The sequence below is a fragment of the Ursus maritimus genome, unplaced genomic scaffold (assembly GCF_017311325.1).
Source record: "Ursus maritimus isolate PB19 unplaced genomic scaffold, ASM1731132v1 scaffold_2, whole genome shotgun sequence".
Lineage (NCBI taxonomy): Eukaryota > Metazoa > Chordata > Mammalia > Carnivora > Ursidae > Ursus > Ursus maritimus.
This window is the reverse complement of record NW_024424452.1, coordinates 29,726,232-29,753,345: the sequence shown is the minus strand read 5'-3', so window position 1 is coordinate 29,753,345 and position 27,114 is coordinate 29,726,232. Positions and strand designations below refer to the sequence as shown.

At 42.1% G+C, this 27,114-nt stretch overlaps 1 protein-coding gene and 1 non-coding gene across 3 annotated transcripts in view; one reads left to right on the top strand and one right to left on the bottom strand.

Moving 5' to 3' along the window:
* Positions 1–27,114, bottom strand: part of TXNDC11 (thioredoxin domain containing 11) — a 64,884-nt gene that overhangs the window by 15,558 nt on the left and 22,212 nt on the right. For both annotated transcript variants that reach the window (XM_040635317.1, XM_040635318.1), the window contains 3 exons: positions 26,714–26,807; positions 3,832–3,944; positions 1,522–1,722 (listed from right to left, as the gene is read on the bottom strand). In XM_040635317.1, coding sequence (XP_040491251.1) covers positions 1,522–1,722; positions 3,832–3,944; positions 26,714–26,807 — 408 coding nt within the window. The remainder of the gene's footprint in view (positions 1–1,521; positions 1,723–3,831; positions 3,945–26,713; positions 26,808–27,114) is intronic.
* LOC121104092 lies at positions 17,051–17,180 on the top strand. The gene has a single exon (XR_005836470.1). It is a non-coding gene; the product is annotated as a small nucleolar RNA SNORA22 (small nucleolar RNA).

Here is a 27,114-nt window from a genome sequence, read left to right as displayed (position 1 = left end):
CCATAATACTGCTAAGATGACATTTGGTTTTCAACAATCCCAACCATACTCTGAGGTTTAGGGGGATCCACTCATCTTGCAGGGACACTCCGAGCTCTGAGGAAAGCAGCCACAGGAACAAAGTGATTAAAGAAAAAAAAAAAGAAAAAGAAGAAGGCCTCGCCACAGATGGAGGAGTTAGGGGAGAGAAGGGAGAGCCAGGGAAAAAGGCGGGAAAGCTAGTGTCCTCCCACCAGGGCCCTAAATCCAACCATGGCCCCTGGAGAGAAGAACTGGGCTCCAGTCACAAAACACTACCCTACCCAGGACTCTGGCCCAAATCACTCAAGATGGAATGCTCCACAAAGAAAATTTAAAAGTCAAAGTGAAAATCCCAAACCATAGCTAATGCCTTGGTTGAAAATCCCAACTTTCCTACAAAGAACCTTAAGGCTCTTAATAGTAGATGCAGAAAAAGGCCTAGTAAATTGGGAGAGTGTCTCAGTTCATAAAATATCTGTGTAGTGAAGATTTTCTCAAGAAAGTAACTCTTATTACTTCAAGTCCTCCCTAATCAGAGGAGAAGAAACAAAGCTATTTCATTTCTCTCCTTTCTTCCTCTAAGCCAGGGTAGCAGCAGGCATAACAACTTTCACAATGAGGCTCCAGAGTAGCAAAGTCAGGAGTCTGGCTGGGCAAGAACCCCGTCTCCCTGTCGCCTCCAGGAAGACCATCAGGCTCACGTGGAGGGGTTCGGGCAGAGGCAGTGTCTGGTTAGCCCGGCCAGTGGTACACTGGATGTCTGAAATTGGTTTTGGCCAATTAAGGGATCCTTGAGGGAAGGAAAAAATAAACCCCCCCAGTAAATCCAATTTAGCCATCCCAGGCGCTCTCTGGTAATTGTTATTACTCTAAGTGCCTCCAAATGATCCATGTATAAAATAAACTCACACCCAGAGAGAGTGAGTGCACCAGCTGAAACAGGAAAAGCAGGAGGGAGGGGCAGACTCCTGACAGGGTCTGTCTCTGGAAACCGCTCTGCTTATCTTCGCGAAAGGAAAGGCTTAGAGAAACAAGGGAGCCCAGTATCACCACTGCTGCTCCTGGCTGCCAGGTTGAGGATGGCCAGGGCTTGCAGTCAGGCCCAACCCCCCAACAACGGCATCTCCAAGGCCACACTGAACCCTGCCTGTGCTGCTGTCCATCCCCTCTATCCCACTCCCCCAGTAGGTCCTGGCAGGACAAGGGACATCTGTTCCTACCCGGGGGAGGCGCAGCTTGGTTATGCCTGTTCTCACCAACTCCGCCAGACCCAAGCAGCTGTCAGTCAATGTGGCCAGAGAGGCTGCAATGGATCCTATCCCCGGCACACACTCTCCTGCCCATTTATGGGAAGGAGGCGTAATGCCACAGAAACGCAGCTGCCACTCCTGGCAGGCTCTCGGTTCCTGGTGGAAATCACTCTGAACATGGAGCAAGACGTCCAAGTTCATGAGGTTTTACTGCTCCCTATGAGACACCTTTAAACATTATGACTCTTACCTCATCTATTAAAGGGTGGCTTTCGGCTAAAGGATTAAAAGGTATAAATACAAGAAGCGCTGGCCCTTTCTTCAGTTCATTGTTCAGCAGGAGGCTCTTGCCGCCATGGGGCCGCAGCCATCGGAGGAGTGCCTCTCGATTTTCTAAGGCCCACTTATGGATGTTCTCTGCTGTGTAGTTGACGGCTTCCCTGGGAAAGACCTGTGAAGGACAACACAGGGAGGGCTGAAGGCAAGCCAGGCTCATGAGACCCCCAACCACCCCACCACCACCCAGGTGCAGACAAGATGACTCAGGGACGTGACCTGCCCCTGCTTCTGCAGACAGAGCATTTCCTCACAGGTGGTTGGAAAGAGCAAAAGCGTCTGCAAAGAGGTGACTCTCAGGTCACTGAGTCCTCCTGCTCCCTTTAGCGGACTCCTCTATCAATGAAGAACTCTCCCGATCTGCTGCGGGCAACAATGACCTCTTCCACCCTGGCCAAAGGGAGCAATTACATTTTATTGGGTTCTTATAAAAGGATTACTGTAAAAGGATCAATGAATACCTACAGGAATGGAAGTTATAAAGTCAAGGATCATTTAGATTTTTATGCTGGTTCCCCAAAACTTGGCTCATAATGGTGGGAGAAGACCCTCCCTTAGGGCCGTGCTTTGTAGCTGTTCTGGTCACCTGCACCCCCAGTGACTAGAGGAACACCTGGCACACAGCAGGAACTCAGCACATACTTGAAAGAATCCACGAATGACCCAGAACGTGTACAAGGCCATAGATCACACTTATGTGTAGGGAATGAAGGGAAAGAGACACTTAAGATTTTGTGCTTTGTTTCTCTGTAACAACCAAAGTAGGTCAACATAAAATTTGTTTGAAATTCCAATATGGATCACTGGGTTTCAAATGAAACTCCCAAAAAAAGTGCTGTGGAGGGTTCCACAGTATGAGATCTTTTATACTCTCCAAGAAAGAGAATTAAATTGCCTCTTGACAAAGATGTCCACTGGTTTTATTGGTTAAAATGCTGGTATCCCAGTATTTCATTTGATAAAAGGAATTCTGCTGCTAAACCAACCAACCAACCTTAAGAACTACAGACCTGATGCAGTAAGCCCAGTGCATTTGTCAGGGCCATTACCACAGCCCTAGTTTCTCGGTTCTATGTTCCTTCCTCAGTGCCCTCCCCTCTAAATCCATACGATACATGTTGGTTGTACAGCATGCTACAAAAGGAGGATGAAGGAAAATGACAGTGGACGCAGAGGAAGTAAGAAGCTCGGAGGCACAAGGAGAGGGGCGGGCGGCAGAGAAATCAGCAAAGCAGTGACTCTCGAAGTGGGACGGTGGGAGTTTAAAAAAACATACTCAAATATCATATACACATTTCTATTTGGAAAACACAAAAGTACAACTGACTCTTGCAGTATAAACTACAAGAAATAAAACACAGCATCTGGGCTCCTAGGGATCTGCAGAAGCCTGGGGGACTGGCAACCAAGGGGGCACCCCGGAGAGGACCTAATGGTCCCCTCGCAGGCATGAGACTTACACACTGAGTCAAGGGGAGTGCAAGTTCAATGGGCTGGGTACACGTGTTACACAGATACTGGTCTTCACTCAACCCGTAAGTCACTCACACTGTCAGTGAAGTTAGAGACAGAAAATAAGGAAAATAAATTCTCAGTGATGGGACTGGAGCAGCAGCAATAAATCGAGCAGAGGCACAGGACTGAGCAGGATACAGGTCAAAAGCTCAGAAATAGCTGAGTTGGGCTTGGTTCACCAAAAGCAAATGAAATCAGGGAACAAAGACGACAATGGAAAACCAAGGCTCTCTGGGGTGAGAAGCCATCAACTTCTCGCTGTGACTGAACAAGAACTTCAAAATCCATTTCATCAGCTAAGAAGAAGAGCATGTCACATGATTCCTCCTGATGAATGGAACAAATGAACAAAGAACATCACCCAATGGAAGCTTGACCTCTGAGAACATGGGCCCAGAGGAACAATTCTCCAACAGAATAATCCTGCAATTTCATCCAAGGAGGAAAACTAATGAGGCTGTACCAAAGTCGAAGAATATAAACAAAGAATTTCTAGATGTTACATCTGAGAGCCCGCTAATGCATGGGTTCGTAAACAGGGACACGGGCTCTAGCGTGGAGTTGCAGGAACTCTCAATTTGCATACAAAATCATGTACACTTTCCTAGGGAGAGTGCCCATAGATTTTATCCAATTCTCAGAGAAGTCCATGACCTAAACAAGGTTAACAACCACTGCGCTAATATAAATGTGATTTCAAAATACTTACAAGTGATGTGTTGAAATGTCTATGTAAATACACACTTCCAGAGTGTACTAAGGATACCAGTTTCGCAAGATGTTTATTTGTGATAACCCCAAATCGTACTGTTCCTAGGTAATCTGAAACAGAAAATTTTCCTTTATTAAAGAAAAAGCCTATGCCTTAAAACAACCACAAAACCCAATGATCAAGTCTTGATGCATAAATCCCCAGAGCAAAGCTCTTTTTGGTCACCTAGCCTAGACAGGAAAGGAGGAGCTGGAGAAACGTCCTCCTGAAACAGACCTCACGTCTCCTCCTGAGGACCGTCCCTGACAGTCACCTGCATTGTGTCAGCCTGCGATGACCTGACCTCATCTCCTGCGACCCTGTGCCCCTCTCTCATTAGCCCCAGCACATGTGGTTCTGTCTGGACATTTCCATGGCCAGCTTGTCGTCATTCAGACCTCAGCTCCAACCCCACCTTCCCTAAGAAGCCTTCCCTGGCCACCCCGCCTCAATGCAACTACTCCAAGGATGAAGTCTGTAGGGGAAACTGGGGCGTCCCCTCCACTCGAGCACACTGTCTACCATTACTCTTTTTTTTTATAGCACTTACTAATACCTACATCATCTGGTTGATTTATTTTGATTTCTTTGGTCCAACTTCCTCTTAACTTCTGTGAAATTAGAAACCTTGTTCATTGCTATCCCCCCAGCACCTACCGCAGTGCCTAGGCATCTAAGAGATCAATAAATACTGGTTAAATGAAAGAATCTAAAATGTACAAAAGAACTCACACAAATTAATAAGAAAAAGAAAGCAGTTAAAAATGAGCAAACCACACAAAAAATGTAAAAGGCTAATAATTACATGAAAGTACACTCCCTATTTCAGAGGAAAGCAAATTAAAACTAAGTATCTGGGGCGCCTGGGTGGCACAGCGGTTGAGCATCTGCCTTCGGCTCAGGGCATGATCCCGGTGCTCTGGGATCGAGCCCCACATCAGGCTCCTCCGCTGGGAGCCTGCTTCTTCCTCTCCCACTCCCCCTGCTTGTGTTCCCTCTCTCGCTGGCTGTCTCTGTCAAATAAATAAATAAAATCTTAAAAAAAAAAAACAAAACTAAGTATCCCTCCTTACCCTCAAACTGCCCCAAATTTGAGACACAGGAAATACCAAGTATTGGTGACCAGCAGAGAAAGGACACTCTGAGACGATGCTGGTGGGACACGGAAAGTGGCAGCTACTCAGGACAGCACGGGGCTGTGCTGCTCACAATGAGACACGGGCAGAGGCTGCAGCCCCGGACCCCACTGCTGATCCACACCTGGGCGCTCAGGGTCACACATAAGGACAGTCACCAAAAAATACTCTACAGGTGTTCAAAACAATGGAGTGGGGCTATCTATACGAAATGAACACTTTTTTTTTGACACGTGAGTGAAAAATCAAGCTGAAGAAAGGTAAAGTATACCTTTTTATGTTTAAAAAAAAAAACCTCGCATCTTATAAAACAACATACATTTTTTTCCCTATAGGCACGTATGTTTCAAAAAGTATAAAGACTCTGAAAGGATAATAAAAACAGTTTTGTGTGGGGACAAAGGTCAAAGGGGACCTTATCCTTATGTATAAGCTTTCTTTTCTTTCCCTCAAGGAGTAGATGTAGTATTTGTGTGGTTAAAAACTGACTAAAATATCTGGTATTAAAGGCGAGTGGATAAGATGGTGTAGGAAAAGGTACACTCTTTCCTAGCCCTCTTCTGCTTTATTAGATGTTAAACAAGCTACCAGTCAAACTTTAAATGTAACCAGGTTATATCCAAGTAGCCAAAATATAAAAGTACGAAGGTACTGAACACACCGAGCTGCCGGCTTCATCACCCTCTCAGCAGCAGGGTCGCCCTGCTCCCGGAGGAGCGGCCCGCGGGGAGCAAGCAGGCGTGGCAACCCCTGACGCACGGCTGGACCACCTTTCACACAAATCGGATGAGTTTAAAATGGCACAAAACCAAAGAAACACAGGAAGGATAAGCCAGAAATGACAGAGATTGGTTACGTTTGGGGGCTGGGGGGCAAGGAGAGGAAACGGAGTTGGGAGAACACGGGTGAGGCAGCCTGACCCTCCTCCTTCGGGGACACCTTTTCGTATGGGGACTCTAGGAGCCTCAGGGATGTTTCACACCCTTCACACGGTTACAAACAAAAATCATTAAACCAACCAAGATGTGAGGGAGCCCAATGTGGAACACAAGGACTAAAAAATAAATTTAACTATCACACCACAATGGAGGGGTGGGGAGAAAGAAGTGAGTAACCGGAACAGTATCTTGACTGAATACTGTAAAACTAAGGACAATGAGAGCCAGGCTTCTCATGGTGGGTGGAAGAGGTTATACATTAATACAGGAAAGCTACACTCTGGTGTTAGATTGGAATCAGGGGGAATGAGTATAAACTTATGGCTTTTCTCACACACACACACACACACACACACACACACACGTAACAGAACAAGAACTACAAACATACACATACTCATGGGTGTAAATACATGTCCTCGTTCTACCTGCTGAAAGGGCCTACAAGTCATGACACCTGATACCAAAGAGCACACCCAGCACCCCAGTGTTGGTTTCTAAATGCCCTTCTTCCAAGAAAGAAACCAGGGCTCCCTGGAGAGGAGGCTCATTCCAGAGCTGGGGCAAGGGAAGTACAAAAGGAGATGGGCACACCTTGCGTCACAATAAAGGATAGAGCGTGTTCAAAGGACAAAGGAGCCGGGGCGCCTGGGTGGCACAGCGGTTAAAGCGCCTGCCTTCGGCTCAGGGCGTGATCCCGGCGTTCCAGGATCGAGCCCCACATCAGGCTCCTCTGCTATGAGCCTGCTTCTTCCTCTCCCACTCCCCCTGCTTGTGTTCCCTCTCTCTCTGGCTATCTCTATCTCTGTCAAATAAATAAATAAAATCTTTAAAAAAAAAAAAAAAAAAAAGGACAAAGGAGCCGACCCAAGATGCTCCTAATGGCGAAAGCCAGAGCTCTTTGAGCAACAAAATGGACAACTACCAGTGTTCTTGAAAAGTGTCAAGGGCATAGAAGACATGGGAAGACCGAGGAGTTGTCACCAGTTGGAGGAGACCAAGGAGAAAATAGAACTAAATATGATGTGGGATCCCAGATTGGATCCTGGAACAGAAAAGAAACATTAGTGAAGACACTGGCAAAATTCAAATAAGGTCTGTGGTTCAGTTACTGATACTGTACCAATGGTAATTTCTTAGTTTTGACCAAAGCACCGTCACAAATGGTTGGTTATATAACATCTTAACACTGGGGGAAGCGAGGTGAAGGGAAAAAATGGAGGAACTCCCTGTCCTACTTCTGCAACTTTTCTACAAGTATCAAATTAGCTCAAAATTTGAATTTTAAAAAATGGCATAACATGTAAGTTCAAATCCCAAAGCCGTCAGAAGAAAAAGCAGGATGTAAGAGAGGGTCAGAAGGCACCGCTCTCTAGAAGAAGGCTGAATCTTGGTGGACAGCCACGGCTAAAAAGAGAAGAGGAGAAGGAAAAGCAGCCAGTGAGGAAATGCACTTGGTAGTCGACCAATGTCACCAACGTGACTTATCAGAGCAGACGAATAAAAAGTGACAGCCTGATCCAAAAGTGGAAAGGGCCCATTCAAAAACTGTTTAACTGCATAAAGAATGGACAGCCTGCCTGCACACAGCAGATTCAAACATGCCCAAACATACCACAATTTTAAAACTCCTTTTTTCACATACAGAGTTATCTACGAAATTCACACATCTATTTTAAGTTCCTGCATATAGCGGAAATCTTGCTAGAAGAAGCCGCTTAAATTTGTACTGTCATGTGTGCAAGGAGTCCTTGAATTAGCAGAGGAAGTTTACAGGGTAAGAAAAACACAAAAGGGGGGAGGGCTCCAAGATGGTGGAGTAGGAGACCTAAATTTCGTCTGGTCCCAGGAATTCAGCTAGATAGTTATCAAACCATTCTGAACACCTGCGAACTCAACAGGAGATCGAAGAACAGAATAGCAGCAACTCTATGAACAGAAAAACGACCACTTTCTGGAAGGTAGGCTATATGGAGAAGTGAATCTGAGGCGATATATGGGAAGACAGACCGCGGGGGGAGGGAGCCGCCATCAGCCAGCTACTGGCAAGTGCTAGAGCCGCGGAGCACAAAATTGGAACTCTGAGAAGTCTGCTCCGGTGAGGGACTTCGCTCCAGTGCCTAAGTGGGCGTGGAATCCTCGCTGGGACAGTGCGGTCTCAGGACCCTTAGGGGTCACAGGAAGACCAGGGCTGCTTGAGTGCAGCAGAGCTCCCAGGTATCGGAGCGGGGAAGCCGGCTGCAAAGACTGAGCCAAGGAGTGGGCTCTCAGCTCGGGGTGGCCATAAACCGTGATCCAAGGCACAGTCGGGCCACTGCTCTTGGAGCCAGGGCCCAACAAGCTGCAGATCTGGGTAGAGCCCCTTCCTCCCCCGGGAGGAGCAGCATGGGAACGTGCCACAGGAATCTGCGGGGTTTGGAGACTCCAAATGGGAGACGCCAGAGACAGAAATGCTCGGTCACAGGCCTGGTGAGCACGCAGTGTGGCCGGAGCCCAGGGAGACAGCGATTAACTGCTTTTCTCTGAGGGCACACTGAGGAGTGGGCCCCAAGCTCTCGGCTCCAGCTCTGCGCGGGAGATTGGGAGGCCACCATTATCATTCTCATCCTCTAGAGCTGCACGGAAAACCTTCAGGAAACGAAAGCCACAGACAGCAAACCCGAGCAGATGACTTAGCCTGGCCCCCTGGCAAGGGTGGTGCAATCCTGCCCGACAAAGACACCTGAGAATCACTGCAACAGGCCCCTCCCCCAGAAGATCAGCAAGAACATCCAGCGAAGACCAAGTTTACCGATCAATGAGAACCGCAAAACTCCAGCGCGAGGGGAATACAGCACCTAGAATTCATGGCTTTTTCCCCACGATTCCTTAGTCTTTCAAAGTTAATTTTTTAAATTTTTTAATTTTTTTTTTATTTTTCTTCTTTCCTTTTTCAACCAACTTCTTATCAATTCCTTTTTTAATTTTTAATTTTCATTTTTACAGTTATATTCTATCCCTTCATTGCATTTGACCTTATTTTTTGTGTATATATATTATAAGTTTTTCTTTTTTTAAAATTTTGGGATGCAGATTCTTCTAACAGACCAAAATATACCCAAAATCTAGTGTGTGGCTCTGTTTTAGTCACCAGCCTGATCATATTCTTTTTTTCTCTCCCCCCCCCCCAATTTTGGGTCTCTTCTGATTTGTTTGGTGTATATTTTTCTGGGGTCATTGTTACCCTTTTAGCATTTTTTTCTCTCGTTCATCTGTTCTTCTCTGGACAAAATGACAAAACAGAAAAACTCACCTCAAAAAAAAGAACAAGAGGCAGTACTGACTGCCAGGGACCTAATCAACATGGACATTAGTAAGATGTCGGAATTAGAGTACAGAATAACGATTATAAAGATACTAGCTGGGCTTGAAAAAAACCACAGAAGATACTAGAGAAACCCTTTCTGAAGAAATAAAATCTAACCAAGTAGAAAGCAAAAAGCCTATTAATGAGGTATAATAAAAAATGGAGGCTCTAACTGCTAGGATAAATGAGGCAGAAGAGTGAATTAGTGATATAGAAGACAAAATTGATGGAGAATAAAGAAGCTAAGAAAAAGAGAGATAAACAACTATTGGATAACAACGGGAAAATTCGAGAGGTAAGTTATACCATAAAGCGAAACAATACTAGAATAATGGGGATCCCAAAAGAAGAAGGGGGGGGCAGAAGGTATATTGGAGCAAATTATAGCAGAGAACTTCCCTAATTTGGGGAAGAAAACATGCATCAAAATCCAGGAGGCACAGAGAATCCCCCTCAAAATCAATAAAAATAGGTCAACACCCCGACATCTAACAGTAAAACTTACAAATCTCAGAGACAAAGAGAAAATCCCGAAAGCAGCTGGGGGAGGAGGGGAGAGGTCTGTAACCTACAATGGTAGAAACATTAGATTGGCAGCAGACCAATCCACAGAGACCTGGCAGGCCAGAAAGGACTGGCATGATGTATTCAGGGTACTAAATGAGAAAAATATGCAGACAAGAATACTATATCCAGCTAGGCTGTCAGTGAAGATAGGAGGAGATATAAAAAGCTTCCAGAACAAACAGAAACTAAAAGAATTTGTGATCACCAAATGAGCCCTACAAGAAATATTGAAAGGGGTCCTCTAAGCAAAGAGCCTAAAAGTAACACAGACCAGAAAGGAACAGAGACAATACACAGTAAGAGTCACCTTACAGGCAATACAATGGCACTAAATTCCTATCTTTCAATAGTTACCCTGAATGTAAATGGGCTAAATGCCCCAATCAAAAGACACAGGGTATGAGATTGGATAAAAAAACAAGACCCATCAATATGCTCTCTGCAAGAGACTCATTTTAGACCCAAAAACCCCTCCAGATTTAAAGTGGGGGGGGGGGAACCATTTACCATGCTAATGGACATCAAAAGAAAGCTGGGATGGCAATCCTTATAGCAAATTAGATTTTAAACCAAAGACTATAATAAGAGATGCGGAAGGACACTGTATCATACTTAAAGGGTCTATCCAACAAGAAGATCTTACAATTGTAAATATTTACGCCCCTAACATGGGAACAGCCAATTACATAAGCCAATTAATTACAAAATCAAAGAAACACGTCAACAATAATACAATAACAGTACAGGACTTTAACAGCCCCCTCACTGCAATGGACAGATCATCTAAGCAAAAGATCAACAAGGAAATAAGGGCTTTAAATGACGCACTGGATCAGATGGACTTCACAGATATATTCAGAGCATTCGATCCCAAAGCAATATAATGCACATTCTTCTCGAGTGTACATAGAACATTCTCCAGAATAGGTCACACCCTGGGTCTCAACCAGTACCAAAAGACTGGGATCATTCCCTGAATATTTTCAGACTACAATGCTTTGAACTCGAACTCAATCACAGGAGGAAGGTTGGAAAGAACTCAAATTCATGTAGGCTAAAGAGCATCCTACTAAAGAACAAATCTAATTTCCTGTCAACCAGGAAATTAAAGAATTTTAAAAATGCAAGGAAATAAATGAAAATGAAAACACAACTGTTCAAAATCTTTGGGATGCAGTAAAGGCGGTCCTAAGAGGAGAGTATATAGCAATACAAGTCTTTCTCAAGAAACAAGAAAGTCCTCAAATACATAACCTAACCCTACATCTAAAGGAGCTGGAGAAAGAACAGCAAATAAAGCCTAAACCCAGCAGGAGAAGAGAAATAATAAAGATCAGAGCACAAATCAATGAAATAGAAACCAAAAGAACAGCAGAACAGATCAACGAAACTAGGAGCTGGTTCTTTGAAAAAGTTAATAAAATTGATAAATCCCTGGCCAGACCTAACAAAAAAAAAAGGAGAAAGAACCCAAATAAATAAAACCATGAATGAAAAAGGAGAGATCACAACCAACACCAAAGAAATACAAACAATTTTAAGAACATATTATGAGCAACTACATGCCAACAACTTAGACAATCTGGAAGAAATGGATGCATTCCTAGAGATGTATAAACTACCAAACCTGAAACAGGAAGAAATAGAAAACCTGAACAGACCCATAACCAGCAAGGAAATTGAAGCAGTAATCAAAAATCTCCCAAAAAGAGCCCAGGGCCAGATGGCTTCCCAAGGGAATTCTACCAAACATTTAAAGAAGAATTAATGCCTAGTCTTCTGAAGCTTAACAAAAAATAGAAATGCAAGGAAAACTTCCAAACTCATTTTATGAGGCCAATATTACCTTCATTCAAAACCAAACAAAAACCCCATCAAAAAGGAGAATTATAGACCAATATCCCTGACAAACATGGATATAAAAATTCTCACCAAAATACTAGCTAATAGGATCCAATAGTACATTAAAAGGATTATTCATCACGACCAAGTGGGATTTATTTCCGGGCTGCAAGGTTGGTTCAACATCTGCAAATCAATCAATGTGATATACTACATTAATAAAAGAAAGGACAAGAACCATATGATACTCTCGATACAGAATAAACATTTGATAGCATCCTTTCTTGATTGAAACTCTTTACAGTGTAAGGATAGAGGGTACATACCTCAATATCATAAAAGCCATCTATGAAAAACCCACAGTGAATATCATTCTCAATGATGAAAAACTGACAGCTTTTCCCCTCAGGTCAGGAACACGGCAGGGATGTCCACTATCACCACTGCTATTCAACACAGTACTGGAAGTCCTAGCCTCAGCAATCAGACAACAAAAAGAAATAAAAGGCATCCAAATCTGCAAAGAAGTAGTCAAACTCTCACTCTTTGCAGATGATATGATACTTTATGTGGAAAACCCACAAGATGCCACCCCAAAACTGCTAGAACTCATAGAGGAATTCAGTAAAGTGGCAGGATATAAAATCAATGCACAGAAATCAGTTGCATTTCTATACACCAACAACAGGACAGAAAAAAGAGAAATTAAGGAGTTGATCCCATTTATAATTGCACTCAAACCCATAAGATACCTAGGAATAAATCTAACCAAAGAGGCAAAGGATCTGTACTCAGGAAACCATAGAATACTCATGAAAGAAACTGAGGAAGACACAAAGAAATGGAAAAACGTTCCATGCTCATGGATGGGAAGAAGAAATATTGTTAAAATGTCTATGCTACCTAGAGCAATCTACACATTTAATGCAATCCCTATCAAAATACCATCAACTTTTTTCACAGAAATGGAACAAATAATCCTAAAATTTGGATGGAACCAAAAAGACCCCAAATAGCCAGAGGAATGTTGCAAAGAAAAGCAAAGCTGGTGGCATCGCAATTCTGGACTTCAAGCTCTATTAGAAAGCTGTAATCATCAAGACAGTATGGTAATGGCACAAAAACAGACACACAGATCAATGGAACAGAACAGAGAACCCAAAAATGGACCCTCAACTCTGTGGTCAACTAATTTTCAACAAAGCAGGAAAGAATGTACAATGGAAAAAAGACAGTCTCTTCAACAAATGGTGTTGGGAAAATTGGACGGCCACATGTGGAAGAATGAAACTGGACCATTTCCTTACACCACACATAAAAACAGACCCAAAATGGATGAAAGACCTAAATGTGAGACAGGATTCCATCAAAATCCTTGAGGAGAACACAGGCAGCAACTTCTTTGACCTCGGCCACAGCAACTTCTTCCTAGACACAACACCAATGGCAAGGGAAGCAAGGGCAAAACGAACTACTGGGACTTCATCAAGATAAAAAGCTTTTGCACAGCAAAGGAAACAGTCAACAAAACCAAAAGACAACCAACAGAATGGGAGCAGATATTTGCAAAGGACATATCAGGTAAAGGGCTAGTATCCAAGATCTATAAAGAACTTACCAAACTCAACACCCAAGGAACAAATAATCCAATCAAGAAATGGGCAGAAGGCATGAACAGACACTTCTGTAAAGAAGACATCCAAATGGCCAACAGACACATGAAAAAGCACTTGGAATCAGGGAAATACAAATCAAAACCACAATGAGATATCACCTCACACCAGTCAGAATGGCTAAAATTAACAAGTCAGGAAATGACAGATGTTGGCAAGGATGTGAAGGAAGGAGAACCCTCCTACAGTGTTGGTGGGAACGCAAGCTGGTGCAGCCACTCTGGAAAACAGTAGGGAGGTTTCTCAAAAAGTTGAAAATAGGGCTACCTTACAATGCAGCAATTTGCACTACTGGGTATTAACCCCAAAGACACAAATGTAGTGATCTGAAGGGGCACGTGTACCCCAAGGTTTACAGCAGCAATGTCCACAAAAGCCGAACTATGGAAAGAGCCTAGAAGTCCATGGACAGATGAATGGATAAAGAAGATGTGTATATATACAATGGAATATCATGCAGTGATCAAAAAGTGAAATCTTGCCATTTGCAACAGTGTGGCTGAAACTAGAGGTATTATGCTAAGCAAAATAAGTCAATCAGAGAAAGACAATTATCACATGATCTTGCTGATAATTTGGAATTTGAGACACAAGGCAGAGGATCATGGGGGAAGGGAAGAAAAAATGAAATGGGATGAAACCAGAGAGGGAGACAAACCATAAGAGACTTTTAATCTTAGGAAACAAACTCAGGGTTGCTGGAGTGGAGGAGGGTGAGAGGGATGGGGTGGCTGGGTGATGGACGCTGGGGAGGGTGATCTAAAATAAGAAAAAAAATTTTTTTTGGAAAATCTACTAAAGCTGACCATGTGCATGCCTATTATCCAGCAATTACACTCCTAGATATTTGTTTAACTAAAAGGCATCCATATATTCACCCAAAGATACGTTTTTGTGACGTTCTAGGAACTATGCATAAAAGCCAAAAACTCAAAACTACACAAATGTCTATCAATAGTAAAACATACAGATAAACTGGAGTATACTTCAATGCTGGAATACTATACAGCAACGAGAATGACTAATCTTAAAACTACATGCACCAATATGGATGAATCATAAACACTTAAGTTTCAGGCGCCTGGGTGGCTCAGTTGGTTAAGCCTCTGAGTCTTGATTTTGGCTCAGGTCATAATCTTGGGGTCTTGGGATCGAGCCCTGTTTTGGGCTCCATGCTCAGCAAGAGTCTGCTTGGGATTCTCTCTCTCCCTCCCCCTCTGCCCCCCACCCTAAATAAATAAATATTTTAAAAAAGAAATACATAAGGTTGAATGACATAAAAAAATATATGATTTCACTTCTTAAATATATATACACAAAATTAGTCTGTGCAGTTACTTTGGATCTATGTGACGAGAGGGAACATAAAAAAAGTCTTCTGATTGCTGATGTTCTGTTTCTTGATTTAAGGGCAGGCTAAGGCTACATGGGTGTTTTTTGTTTGGAAAATTAATGGTCCTCTATGCTTTAAATGTGCATGTTTCTGTGTGTATGTTATATTTTAGTAAACACTTCTCACTTCCACATCCAGAACATTCTCTGTTAAGCAGGGCTCCAAGGCTTTCTATAGTAGGGGTCTCTGTTATTTCCAAAATGAATAATTTTGTCCTAAAAGTAATGAAGCTTCGATATTTTAATTAAGGACTCTGAATTGAATTAAAAATAAATTTGGAATAATGCTTTTCCCTCCCCCAGCAAAATAAGATCCAACAACGATATATATGATCCTGTTCAATTAATTTTTAAAAAATATCTCAGTAAACTCTTCTTAGCCAGGTAACTGGCCAGTTTCAAGTCTCTATTAACCATCTAGTAAAAGGTGTCACAACGACAACTGCAAGATGTACCAAGACCAGGAAAGAACATCTGGGTAAAAGCTGTAGTTACTAACCAATTTCTGTAGCTGGTCAGACAGGAAACTAAAGAGGTCCAGTTGACCCCAGCATGAAGACTGGCCTATTGGCCATTTGCTACATAAGGTGCTGAGCCCCTGGTTCTCGGTCTCTCCGCTACAAGGCAGCGCACCGCACATATAGCCACCATCTCGGCCCACGGCACCACGTCACTGTTTGTGAGCTCTGAATAATAAATGACCTTGCTTTGATCCATTAATCTTGTCTACTCCCAGTACTTCCGCAGGTTTACCCCTTACTATCTTTGAGGTTGGGGTTCTTCTCTGCCGCTGACAGAAAGCTCCACCCCTGCTTCCCACACTCACCCAGGTATATAGCTTCTGCTGACCTTCCCATACCTTCCATACATGACCGTCACTGTTCACCTCGTGGCCACCACCAAAGGCGCACCCAGGACGCAAGAATCTGAAATTTGGTTTCTACTCAGATGCACCTGGCTCATTGCAATCTTTCTGGTTTACATCAAGATTTTTGTTTGGGGGCTTTTGCATAACATTTTAATATCAGACTTCTTTTGCTTAAAACCACTTGCCTGAACTTAAAACTAACTTTAAAATGGAGGAACTCCCTGTCCTAGTTTAATTTTAAAACTAAAACTTTGGTTTAGTATTAGGGTAAAGCACCCACATACTGAGGTAAAATCAACTACCGCGGGGAGGCAAAATGTTAAAATTCTCAAACATTCCAGAAAGAATAACAATAGTTTCTTCTGTTAGGAAAGAGAATAGATTTTCAACTGTTTTAAAATTAATAATAGGGGTGCCTGGGTGGCTGAGTCAGTTGACTAACTCTTTATTTAGGCTCAGGTCATGAGATTAAGCCCCGAGTTAGGTTCCACAATCGCCATGGTGTCTGCTTAAGAATCTCTCTCCCTCTCCCTCTGCCCCTCCCTCTCACCCCCCCCACACACGTGTGCATGTGCTCTCTTGAGCTCTTTCTCAAAATAATAATAATAATAATAATAATAATAATAATAAATTTGCCTGAAGCAAAGTTACACAACTCACACTCATCCACTAACAGATAACCAGGAACATGAATCTGGAACCATTTAACTCAGGGATGTGCTTGCAGGATACTCAATAACTCAAGAAAAAATTGCTTTACACTGGGACACTTGGAAAATGAGGCCTATGTCCAGAACTGCATGGTCCTATATGGTAGCCACTACCAACATACTGCTAATGAGCACTTTAAATGTGAGTGAGGGGGGCGCCTGCATGGCTCAGTCGTTATGCATCTGCCTTCAGCCCAGGTCCTGATCCCAGGGGCCTAAGATGAAGCCTCGCATCAGCCTCCCAGCTCAGTGGGGGAGTCTGCTTCTCCCTCTGTCCCTCCCCCTCCTCGTACTCCCTCTAATAAATAAATAAAATCTTTAAATAAATAAATAAATAAATGTGAGTGAGGGACTAGATTTTTATCTTTCATTTTAATTGACTTAACTTAAAAGTGATATTCAACTAAGTCACTGTAAAACTTTTAAGTAAATCTTTTTTTCCACCATAATTTTTATGTAATCTAAATATAAATTACATATTTCCAATGAAACTTCAACGTCTGATTGAGATGTGCTGTTAAGTGTGAAAGTATAAAATTTCAAAAAAAAAAAAATATATATATATAATATCAACAGTTTTTATACCGATCGCATGTTAAAATGGTAATAATTTGGATACACTGGGTTAAATGTATTATTTTATATACATAAGTTATTTTTACCAACTTCTTAACTTTTAATGCAGCCAGCAGAAAATTTTAAAATACCTACGTGACCCAAGTGTGCTTTAGAGTTCCCTTGGTTTTGATTCTGTGCTAGAGCAATGTCTATTCTTTTCCTCTGCATTGAAAGGACTATTTATCCTTTTAAATGTATTCAAAAAGTCAGCACATTCTATTAAAGCATATGAATGATCCAGAATATTCCTTTAAAATTTTATCTTCTAATTGAAGAACTCCAGTTAGTGATGGTTATTTAATTGTATATTTAAAAAAATAAAAAAAATAAAAAATACCTATGTGGTTCAAGTTATATTTCTATTGGACTATGCCAGGGTGGTAATTGTGAAAAAGGAAGATTCACGTAAACTCGGTAAGAAACTTAGGCTTAGATAATAAATACATTAGCCAGTAAGTCTTAATAACGGTCCATCATCTGGGAAGGACTCCGAAGAAAGTATTTCTTGCATTTTTTTCCCCACGAAAACCTCTCCAACAGCAGAGGATGACTATTTTTATTTTTTAAAGTGTGTATCTCTCCTCAGAAAGGAAAAGGTGGGTCTCTAGACCTTGTGACTTTAAGTGTAAACTGCTGAGCTTCTGAAATTAATTCTCTCTCTGAGGCCCAGAGCTAACAGCGCTTGGTGTACTGCAAAGTCAGGCACCCAAGGATACACTGAAAGAATGAAGAGAAACGCTGGAGCTGAGCAGTGCGGAAATTTTTTATCAGGACTGGCCGTGTGCTATCCAGGAGACATCTGTGTGAGCTAATCTCTCAGGGATCATGGAACAAAATGGAATTTCAGGTCAAGAAAAATACTCCTGAGGAGAACTGCTAATAAATAAAGCATGATATTTCAAAACTAAATACCACTGGATTAAGTCATGTGGCTTTTAATCAGCATGGCTAAGAAGTCACTGACTCCCTGGGAAAACTTCTTTCGCTTCTTTACTCTGGGAAGTAGTGACGTTTCCAAAAAGCAAATCTGCATCGTGGTGCCTTCCACCCTGGAAACAATCCTCATTTTACTCTATACGCTGCCAGTTTTATATACAACTGCTTTCCCACTCTTCTTTCCAAGGTTTTAGACAAGGCAGAAAAAGGGAAACAATCGGATTATATAAAAAGGGTAACAACCCCCCTGTCATGTTACTTAGCATTTACGTAGTGATTCATAATTATTCAGTGGATGACTTCCCACATTTCCAATAATACATTCATCCAAATGAAAAAAACCTTCAATGTAACAGACTACAGAAATGTTTGTTTCCAACATATGAACTATAGCAAGTACTTGCATTTTGTCACTAGAACTATGACTCTGAGCTTTGTATATTTTCAAAATTCTTAATATAAAGCACAAAGCAATTATCCAGAAAATTCTCTGGCATTTGGGAACCACAGAGACAACATGCACACTCTGATGCTTGCCACAACACAGCTAAATGCTAAGTAAACACAGAACTCCTTCCCTGGGACTTCTAATTTCTTGTGAATCAGGGAGGAGAGAAATGTAGTTCCAAATACATTGTTTTAGGGGAACACCAACTACAGAGCTAAATACGCACTGTCACATACACTAACACAACAGCAACACCCTCACACCAGCCGTTATTTCACCAAAGCACATTATTAAAATGATCAAGTACTTCTCTTGTACATATTTCAATTAAATTCCTTTTTGTTTTTACACCTTCAGGGAAGGAAAGACTTCACAAAAGAAACCCATCCGCTTACAAATCCCTCCTCCATCCCCATTTAAGGCTGCCCTTGGGGTCTAGCACAAGGGTCACACATTATTTTTTTCTTGCAAACAACCCTTTACAGATATAAAAGCAGTTCTTAGCTCCCAGCCCTACAAAAACAGGCCAAGGGCCAGTGAATTTTCAAGCTGAAGTGTCTTTTAGAGGTGACCAGGGCACAGCTCCCTTATTGTACAGAGAACCTGAAGACCAGTTGGAAGGGGTCACTGGGTAGGCCATGGTCACATAGGACACCGGCTACTAAGGTGACTTATTAAGAGACTCAGTCGGGGCCTATGGGAATCTCTTGTTAGGAAGATACTAATAAAGTTCAGGGGAAAATTAGAAAACAATGCTAGTTGCTAAGTGGGAGCATAGCCAACTCATGCAGCAGGAGTTCCAGGAAGGGAGCTGGTGGTATGGAAATCTCCATTTGATGTCCATAATGTGCCAGACATTATGCTAGCGAGGCAATATTTAAAAATACCACAAGGACTTCAGCTAGGCTTTGAAAAATTAGGGAGGTGGATATAACTAGGGAAAGGCATTCTAGTGAAAGCAGTATCATGGGCAAAGGCCAGGAGGCAGGAATCAACATACCGTGGCCCCTGCCTCATCCCAGGGGAGCACAACAGTAAATGGGAGTAACGTGGTCCTGGGTTCCTATCTCAGCTCCTCATTTACTGGTATGCAACTGTACTCCTGTGCCACCTCTGCTGTTACAATCACCCCAAATGTCATAGACTGAAAAGACGTATATTGATCTCACAGTTCTGGAGCTCAGAAGTCCGCAACAGGCCTCAGCGGGCTAAATCAAGGCATCGATAGGGCAACAGCCTCCCTCTGGAGGCTCTCGGGGAGAACCCATCTCCTTGCCGTTGCCAGCCTCCACAGGCCGCCTGTGCTCCTTGGCTTGTGGCCCCTCCCACCTTCAAACATAGCAAGGGCTGGACAAGTCGTTCTCAAATTGCGTCACTTTGACACTGTTCTTTGCCTCTCAATTCCAATTTTAAGGATCCTCCTGAAGACAGTGGGCCCACTCAGATAATCCAGGATAATCTACCGTTCTCAAGGTCGGCTGATCAGCAACCCAATTCCAAGTGCAACCTCAATTCTGCCTTGCCATGAAACACACCATATTCATAGGTTCTGGTGATTAGAACGCAGGCATCTCTGGGGAGCCACCATTCTGCCCACCACGTTGACCCCAAGTCAGCTGACAGCCTCCTCAGAGTCTCTTTGCTCACCAGAGACACTCACGATGACATATGCACAGTTCCTACTTCAAAGAGTGAAGACTGCATCATCCACATAAAGGGCTTGACTAGCGGAAGGACTCGGCCTAGTATCAGCTTACCATACTCAACTTTACATAAAAAGTGGTCAAGTAGAGACCAGAACTGGGTTTGCCTGCACTGAGTTGTTTCACTATAAGCTTGTGACTTTATTACAGAAGCTGATCCCTGAGAGTTTTTCAGGATTTTAATGTTTTTGGTTCTTTGTCTGAAGTCTTATCTTAGCTTCAAAAACACCAAACAAACAAAGCATAAACCTTGAAAATATAGGATACACACACACACCCTAAAAAGGACAATCTTCCAAAAGCAGAAAATATCACAAAACGGAAAATGAAGATGGTGCTATTTTTAAAATACACAGGTTCAAGGAATCAAAATATCTATAAATGACTACATTTGGTTCTGAGCTTCCTGCATACCTTTTGCTTTCCCCAGGCCCTCTCTATCTTCTCTCCAGTTCCTTACACAACTACCTGAAGGTTGACACCTCATTCTCCTGGGAAACCCTCCCCACCCCAACACCACCTCCTCTGAGCTATCCGTGATCTGATGTGGGTGTCCCACCTCCATGCTCCAACAACCTGTCATAAACCTGCTCCAGACTCACATTGTAGGCTAGCCCACCTGTGTGCCACACTATCCAGTGCTTCTACATGGTGGGGAACTAAGTTCTATTCATCTTTATAGTTGGAGCACATAATAGATTCTCAAATGTTTGTTGAATTAATAAGTCATGCTTCTGAATCTAACTTAAAGTGTGGGGAGGTCTGCCTTTGGCCTTAATTCTTACCTAGCAGCATTTACAAGGCTTAAGAGATAAGTCATAGGGGGAATAAAAGCATCTCCTGCGAAACATGACGACATCCTTGCTAAAATGACAGCAACATCACAAAAAAGTCAGTTTTAGGCACAGGAACAAGAAATATGGGATTTCTAACATACTTATTCTAATGTGCATTAATCAGTACCCAGAGGACCTCAGAACTCAAGGAGACAGTTAGGAAAAGATTTTCCTCTAGGAGTACAGAGACAATTAATGAGATTATCCAAGAAAAAACAAGTAACCCTAGAACCTGTTTCATTCACGGAGAACAGTTAAACCCAACGCCTGATCCAAACACTCAAGAGTTACACCCAGGAACCCAAGAAAAAAAGCAATCTCAGAATCAACCTTGCCTAAGAAATCAGTCCCTTGTTTTCTCAATACCTTTAAGAATGTCACTCACAGAGTAAGAAAATCCTCCCCTCTGGACTTCTTGATGTTACATAAAATTTCACAATCTAACAGAAAAGTGCTCCAAAAGAAGCTTTATTCATGAATAAGGATATGAAGGACAGCTCTTTGTCTGAGTCGTGGCTCAACTGTACCAGCAAACACAGCTCCGCTGGATGCCACCTGGTGGAGGAGAAGGGCCCTACACTGGAATTAGCAGTTCGTCCTCTAACGCAATTCCTCTTTAAGAAATTCATTACAACAGTAGTTCCCAAAGGGTGTTCCTCAGAAAACGAATGCCACAAGGGTCCCCAGTCAACTAAATTTAGGAATTCCTAACGGTGGCAGAAGAAGTAGAAACAACATCCTTAGTTAATGGTTTAGTGTATTTTCAAGGTAACATTTAAGTACCATGTGAATTTCAGTTCATTAGGATTCCAGTGTCAGGGGACAGTGAAAAGCCAGTGGAAAGACAGAGAAAGAAGAATGCATCAGGCAGGGGCTCATGCAGTCCTGTCGTGAGCGATGCCTACACTCGGGTCTGAAGAACCCGAAAGGCCAGGCATGAGATGTGGTGGTGGGAAGGGATCCAAAGTGACTTAACATCTCATTGCTTCAATCACTCTCACTTGAGCAATTTCAAGGTCAAGTACCCTTTATTATAGTCATTCATTCAACCTTTTAGCAACAACACTGGTCAAGGTGGTTGTTGAAGCTGGAGGAGCAAGAGGACAAAACTCTGGCCTCAAGGTACTCATCAAAATATTATCTGAACAAAGCAGCTCATATCCTGGTGGGAAAGGTACACAGTCATTTCCACAGTGAGAACACCATTCCATACAAACAGAAGGTACAAAGGAAAGCCTATGTCCACTGGTCAGTCAGGTTATACAATACCTTGTGTAGACACTTTTAAGAAAACATACACAATACTCATTTTAAGCGCTTTCAGCCAGGTGGCTTTCTAATTAAGCTACTACAGACATGAAGACAATTACTGTATTCACAAAGTATTGGACACACGATGTAGCCATACAAAATAAATACTTACTCTTCTCTCCACCCACTTCAATTTTACAGATACATAAACTCAAACAAAGAGGAGTTAAATATTTTGTTCAAGTTTAGAGATCCTGTCCTTGGCAGACAAAGGGTACGGACTAGGCATGCCATCTCCCAGACCACTGCTTCCCTCCCTGGCCAGCACTGCGTCCCTCCTGTAGGCCAAATGAAAAAAAGAACTGAGGGGCGCCTGGGTGGCACAGTGGTTAAGCGTCTGCCTTCGGCTCAGGGCGTGATCCCGGCATTATGGGATTGAGCCCCACATCAGGCTCCTCTGCTATGAGCCTGCTTCTTCCTCTCCCACTCCCCCTGCTTGTGTTCCCTCTCTCGCTGGCTGTCTCTATCTCTGTCAAATAAATAAATAAAATCTTTAAAAAAAAAAAAAAACTGGCTGCAAATTTTCTCTTTTCAAAAAGTCACTGAATCATGGGCACCTGCGTGGCTCCGTCAGTTAAGTATCTACCTTCGGCTCATGTCATGATCCCAGGGTCATGAGAGTGAGTCCTGCATCGGGCTCTCTGCTCAGCAGGGAGCCTGTTTCTCCCTCTCCCTCTGCTCCTCCCCCCACTTATGTTTTCTTTCTCTCACTCACTCTCTCTCAAATAAATGATAAATCTTTTTTTAAAAGTCACTGAATCATAGAATACAACATTTTACCAGAACACACTTTTATAGCAAATTATGAAATAATCATAAGATGGTGAAAAATCCAGTAAGCAACTTAAAAACACTGATCCCTCTACCAAATTTTCTTTAGGCAAAGGAAGAAAGCCTGCCTGCCAAGATCAAAAGTGAAAAGGTCCAAAGAGGCTCTGCAGTCTGGGGAGAGTGGAGAACTACAAGAGACTGGTTTCCCTCCCAGTCCTGAAACACACAGACCGCTGGCCCACAATTAATCATTCAGCACTTTGAAATGATTCAACATTAATGTGGACTGTGTAAGACCTGTTATGAAAAATTAAAAGGTTTGAATAAATGAATAACCATGCTGTGATCCTAGAAAGGGAGCCAAAATGTTAGGAAGAACTACAATTACAACAAAATCCAGCCAAATGCACAGGTGGATAAAAAAGAAGATTCCACAGGATACAAGAACCAGAGGAAGCAAAGTCCAGACTTTTCCAGGTAATAACTCACAAAGCAAGAAATGAAATTATATTTACTCATACAAAAAGAGGCATTTAGACTAAGAGAAAACATAGAAACAAAACCACTACATGTAAAGTATTCCGCAGTAAAACCAGGCATGGTCAAGATGAGGAAGAACGGAAGCATTATTTTGTAAATGGTGCTCATTAGTCAGTAAGAAGGGCAGAGAAAACTACAGTGCTCTTTATGTGAAGCCAGAGGAAATCCAGGTAGCATGAAGTGCTAAACAATTTTTAAATTTAGAAAGAAGAAAATGAACTAATTAGTGATCAGATTTTTAGGAAAAAAAAGCAAAGAAATCAAGAAAAACAACCACAGGTTAAACTATATGAAAATGCAGAACTGCTATATAAAAAACAGTGACAGTAACACAGCTAGGAAAATAACGGACAGAAATATGACAAAGCAGCACCGCCCACACCACCTAACACACGGGCCTCTGTCAACTGACAGATCAGCACCAAGACTGTGATCAAGGGGTGAAGGACCCAGATAAGTGAGATGAAAGCAAACAGTTAAAACAACAAAAAAAGAAAGCAGTCAGTATTAAGTGTTCAGGCAGAAAGCCAATTTTCCCTAATTTCCTTTATGATAAAGTATAAAAGTATCAAATGTTAACAGAAACGGTCTTAAGAGAGGTGCAAAAAGTAGCACCAAGCCAGATCTTACAACTGAACTCATGCATTCTTGAGGCAGGCATGTACCCTCTCTTAGCACACTCCCCACGCCTAGACATGAGGCTTCACATGCGGTACATTCTCCAAACACTTGTTCACTGATACCAGCTAGCTTCACAATGTCAGAGTGTGCCCTGGCTATTTCTAAGACAATTAAAAAAATAAAGGCAATGGAAAGATACGAGCATTTTGTAAACACTTGTGGTGTGTTGAACCAGGACATCTGCTTTCTAGCACAAGAGACTAAACACTTCTCTAGTTAAGCTCTCCATAACCAATTGTTAAGTGAGGCACACGTGTGTTAGGCCTCAATTTGCTGTACACAATCTGAACACAACCCTCTATAATTTACATTTCAAACTATAACATTAAAAAAAAAGTGTGCACACGTTTCTCTTACTGAACATCTACTATTAATAAGAAAAACACCATCCGACTTCTGGGTAGGAGAAAGAAAAGTGGGGAAGAAAACAGATGCTCAAATCAAGATTTTAGCACATATATTATGGAAAGTCATCATTCCAAACTTGTCTTTTTCTTCTAAAAATGGTTCATTAAATGAGGTGAAAAATGATGAATTAGAATGAATCTCAGATCTTGCAAAATTCATATGCAAAAGGATTTTACCAGATCCCACTAGAGTCACAAGCTAGGGAAGAAATGTAGTCAAAGTAATCAGAGACTAGGTTTATTCTGAGAAGAAATTGTCTGTGATCCTTTGTCAATATTAGGGATTTGACCAAAGAGGTTCACTTTGTTTCTTTTACCCATTTATCACCTTCCTTTGCTTAAAAAAAGAAAAGAAAAAATGGGGGGGATTATTATCTTGTACTTGGAAAGGTTCTTCCAAAAAAGAAGTAATATTTTGGAAACCTCTGAATGAAAAAGTAATTTAAGATGAATCATTAGCACACAATATAAGCTAACCGGATAATAAAACATCCTTCCACCATCATGAAATATCCTCTTCGACTCAAGAACTTGAATGCTACCATCATGCAGGTGAGTGAGGGACTGCAGATCGGCCGTTCACGTACAGTTTTCATTTGAGATCTCTGAGGGGCTTTCATTTTCTAAGAACATTTTTGAGTATCGGCTCCTTAAGCTTTTTTATGTTGGCAGTACGCTGCTTTCAAAATTCAAACTTTCACTAAGTCTTCTTAATCACCTGAATCTGGGCAGCTCAGAGTCTTTCAAGTGGACAGATACATACTTATGTGACAGCCTGATTTCCTCTTGCAACGTCCCCAAAGTGAAAAACACAAATACAGTAGATTCTCTGTGCAAACAACCCTAAGACTGTGTAGATCTTGAAATGGCCAGTCATATGATTGTTTGAGGTATTACGAGTACACTACACTAATCCTCCTCCCCAAAAATATGGAAGCAATCTAATACCCAGTAATAGAAAGACAGTTACGTATTTTTGGTTGATCTACTGGGGGAAAGACGACACAGCCATCAATCTGATCGCTCACTTGGCAAATAGTGACTGAAGCCCTACTATGTGCCAAATGCTGGAGAAAGAGCACTTACTGAAGACACACGGCCACCCTCAGAAATCTCACAGTCTGAGGAAGAAGAAAGACATTAAACGAATCTCATAACTTCGTACATAAATACAAACTGTGTTAAGTGCTATGAATGAGAACTGATAGGATACCCAACTGAGATCAGGGGAAACTGCAGAAGTGGTATTTGGACCCTGAAGGATCAATCAGGGTCTGACAGGTGGAGAGCTGGGCCCTAGAGGCTGGGGAGAACAGACCCTAATGGGAGGGAGAAGAGGCAACAGTGGATACTAGCTGAGGGTCCACTGGTCTAGTTGAGGGGCAGGGGAAGGGGCCTGGACCAGCACAGTAACAGAAGACACAGACAAGTGAGCAGATGAAAGTGTATCCAACAGAAAACTGACAGGAGGTCATGACTGCTACAGAGAAGAACATGGAGCAACAGGAAAAGATGAGCAGGACACAATGTTTCATTTAAAAAGTAGGGACCTCAAATAATATATGATTTAGCTAAGTGTAAATAAAGAAAATAAAACAAAATTTTATATATACACACACACACATATTTAGGTGCATATATATCTTCATATTTGTGTGTGTGTGTGTGTGTATATATATATATATACATATGCATGCTTATGCTGTAATGTGACATGATTTTTATACTTGTAAAAATATTTCCCAAAGGAAATGTATTCCTAAATTATGGTATATCCAACTGGTAATATAACCACTAAAAACTCAGACCAAAATTTTTAACTATACACTCAAAAAAGAGATTATGGTATAATAAATTTTCAAGTGCAAAATATATAACTACAGACACAGTATGATCAAGCCACAGTTTAAAAAGCTAAACATCTTAGAGACTGTATTTGAAAGAGCATAGTATTTTGTTTGCCAACAGAACACGATACAGTGTATTTTATACAAATACAGAGAAAAGGAATCAGGAAAATTAAAATATATAATCATAAGTGTAACATATGTAAAAGAAGATACCACTATGCACACATTTGTTGCAAGTACTAATGTCTGGATAGGAATCATGTTTACCTTTCTTTAGTGAGTGCAGCGCTGAAGTGAAGAAGGTCAGATAACCAGGAGGCTGGGGCGAGCCACTGAACTCAAAGTAGCCAAGGACTCCGGGCTGCAGGAACAAGAGCAGAACGAGGTGATGTGTCACAGGAATATTTTAAATTGGGACGTGCCATCATTATTTGGCAACTACGATTTGTTGTGTTTCATTTTTTAAGAAGCCTAACCACATGAACAAAGTTGCGGGGCAGGACTGAGCTTTTCCTCCATCTAGACAACCAACAGCGTTGTTGGCTGGTGAAGGGATGGAGATGCGGAGCATTTACAGAGGCATTCAGAGCTGAAACTTCTCCCCTCTCCGTTAAGTGGGTCTCTCCACCCTCTGCTGACAGTTCTCCTAGGTCCCTGGCTGGAAACCT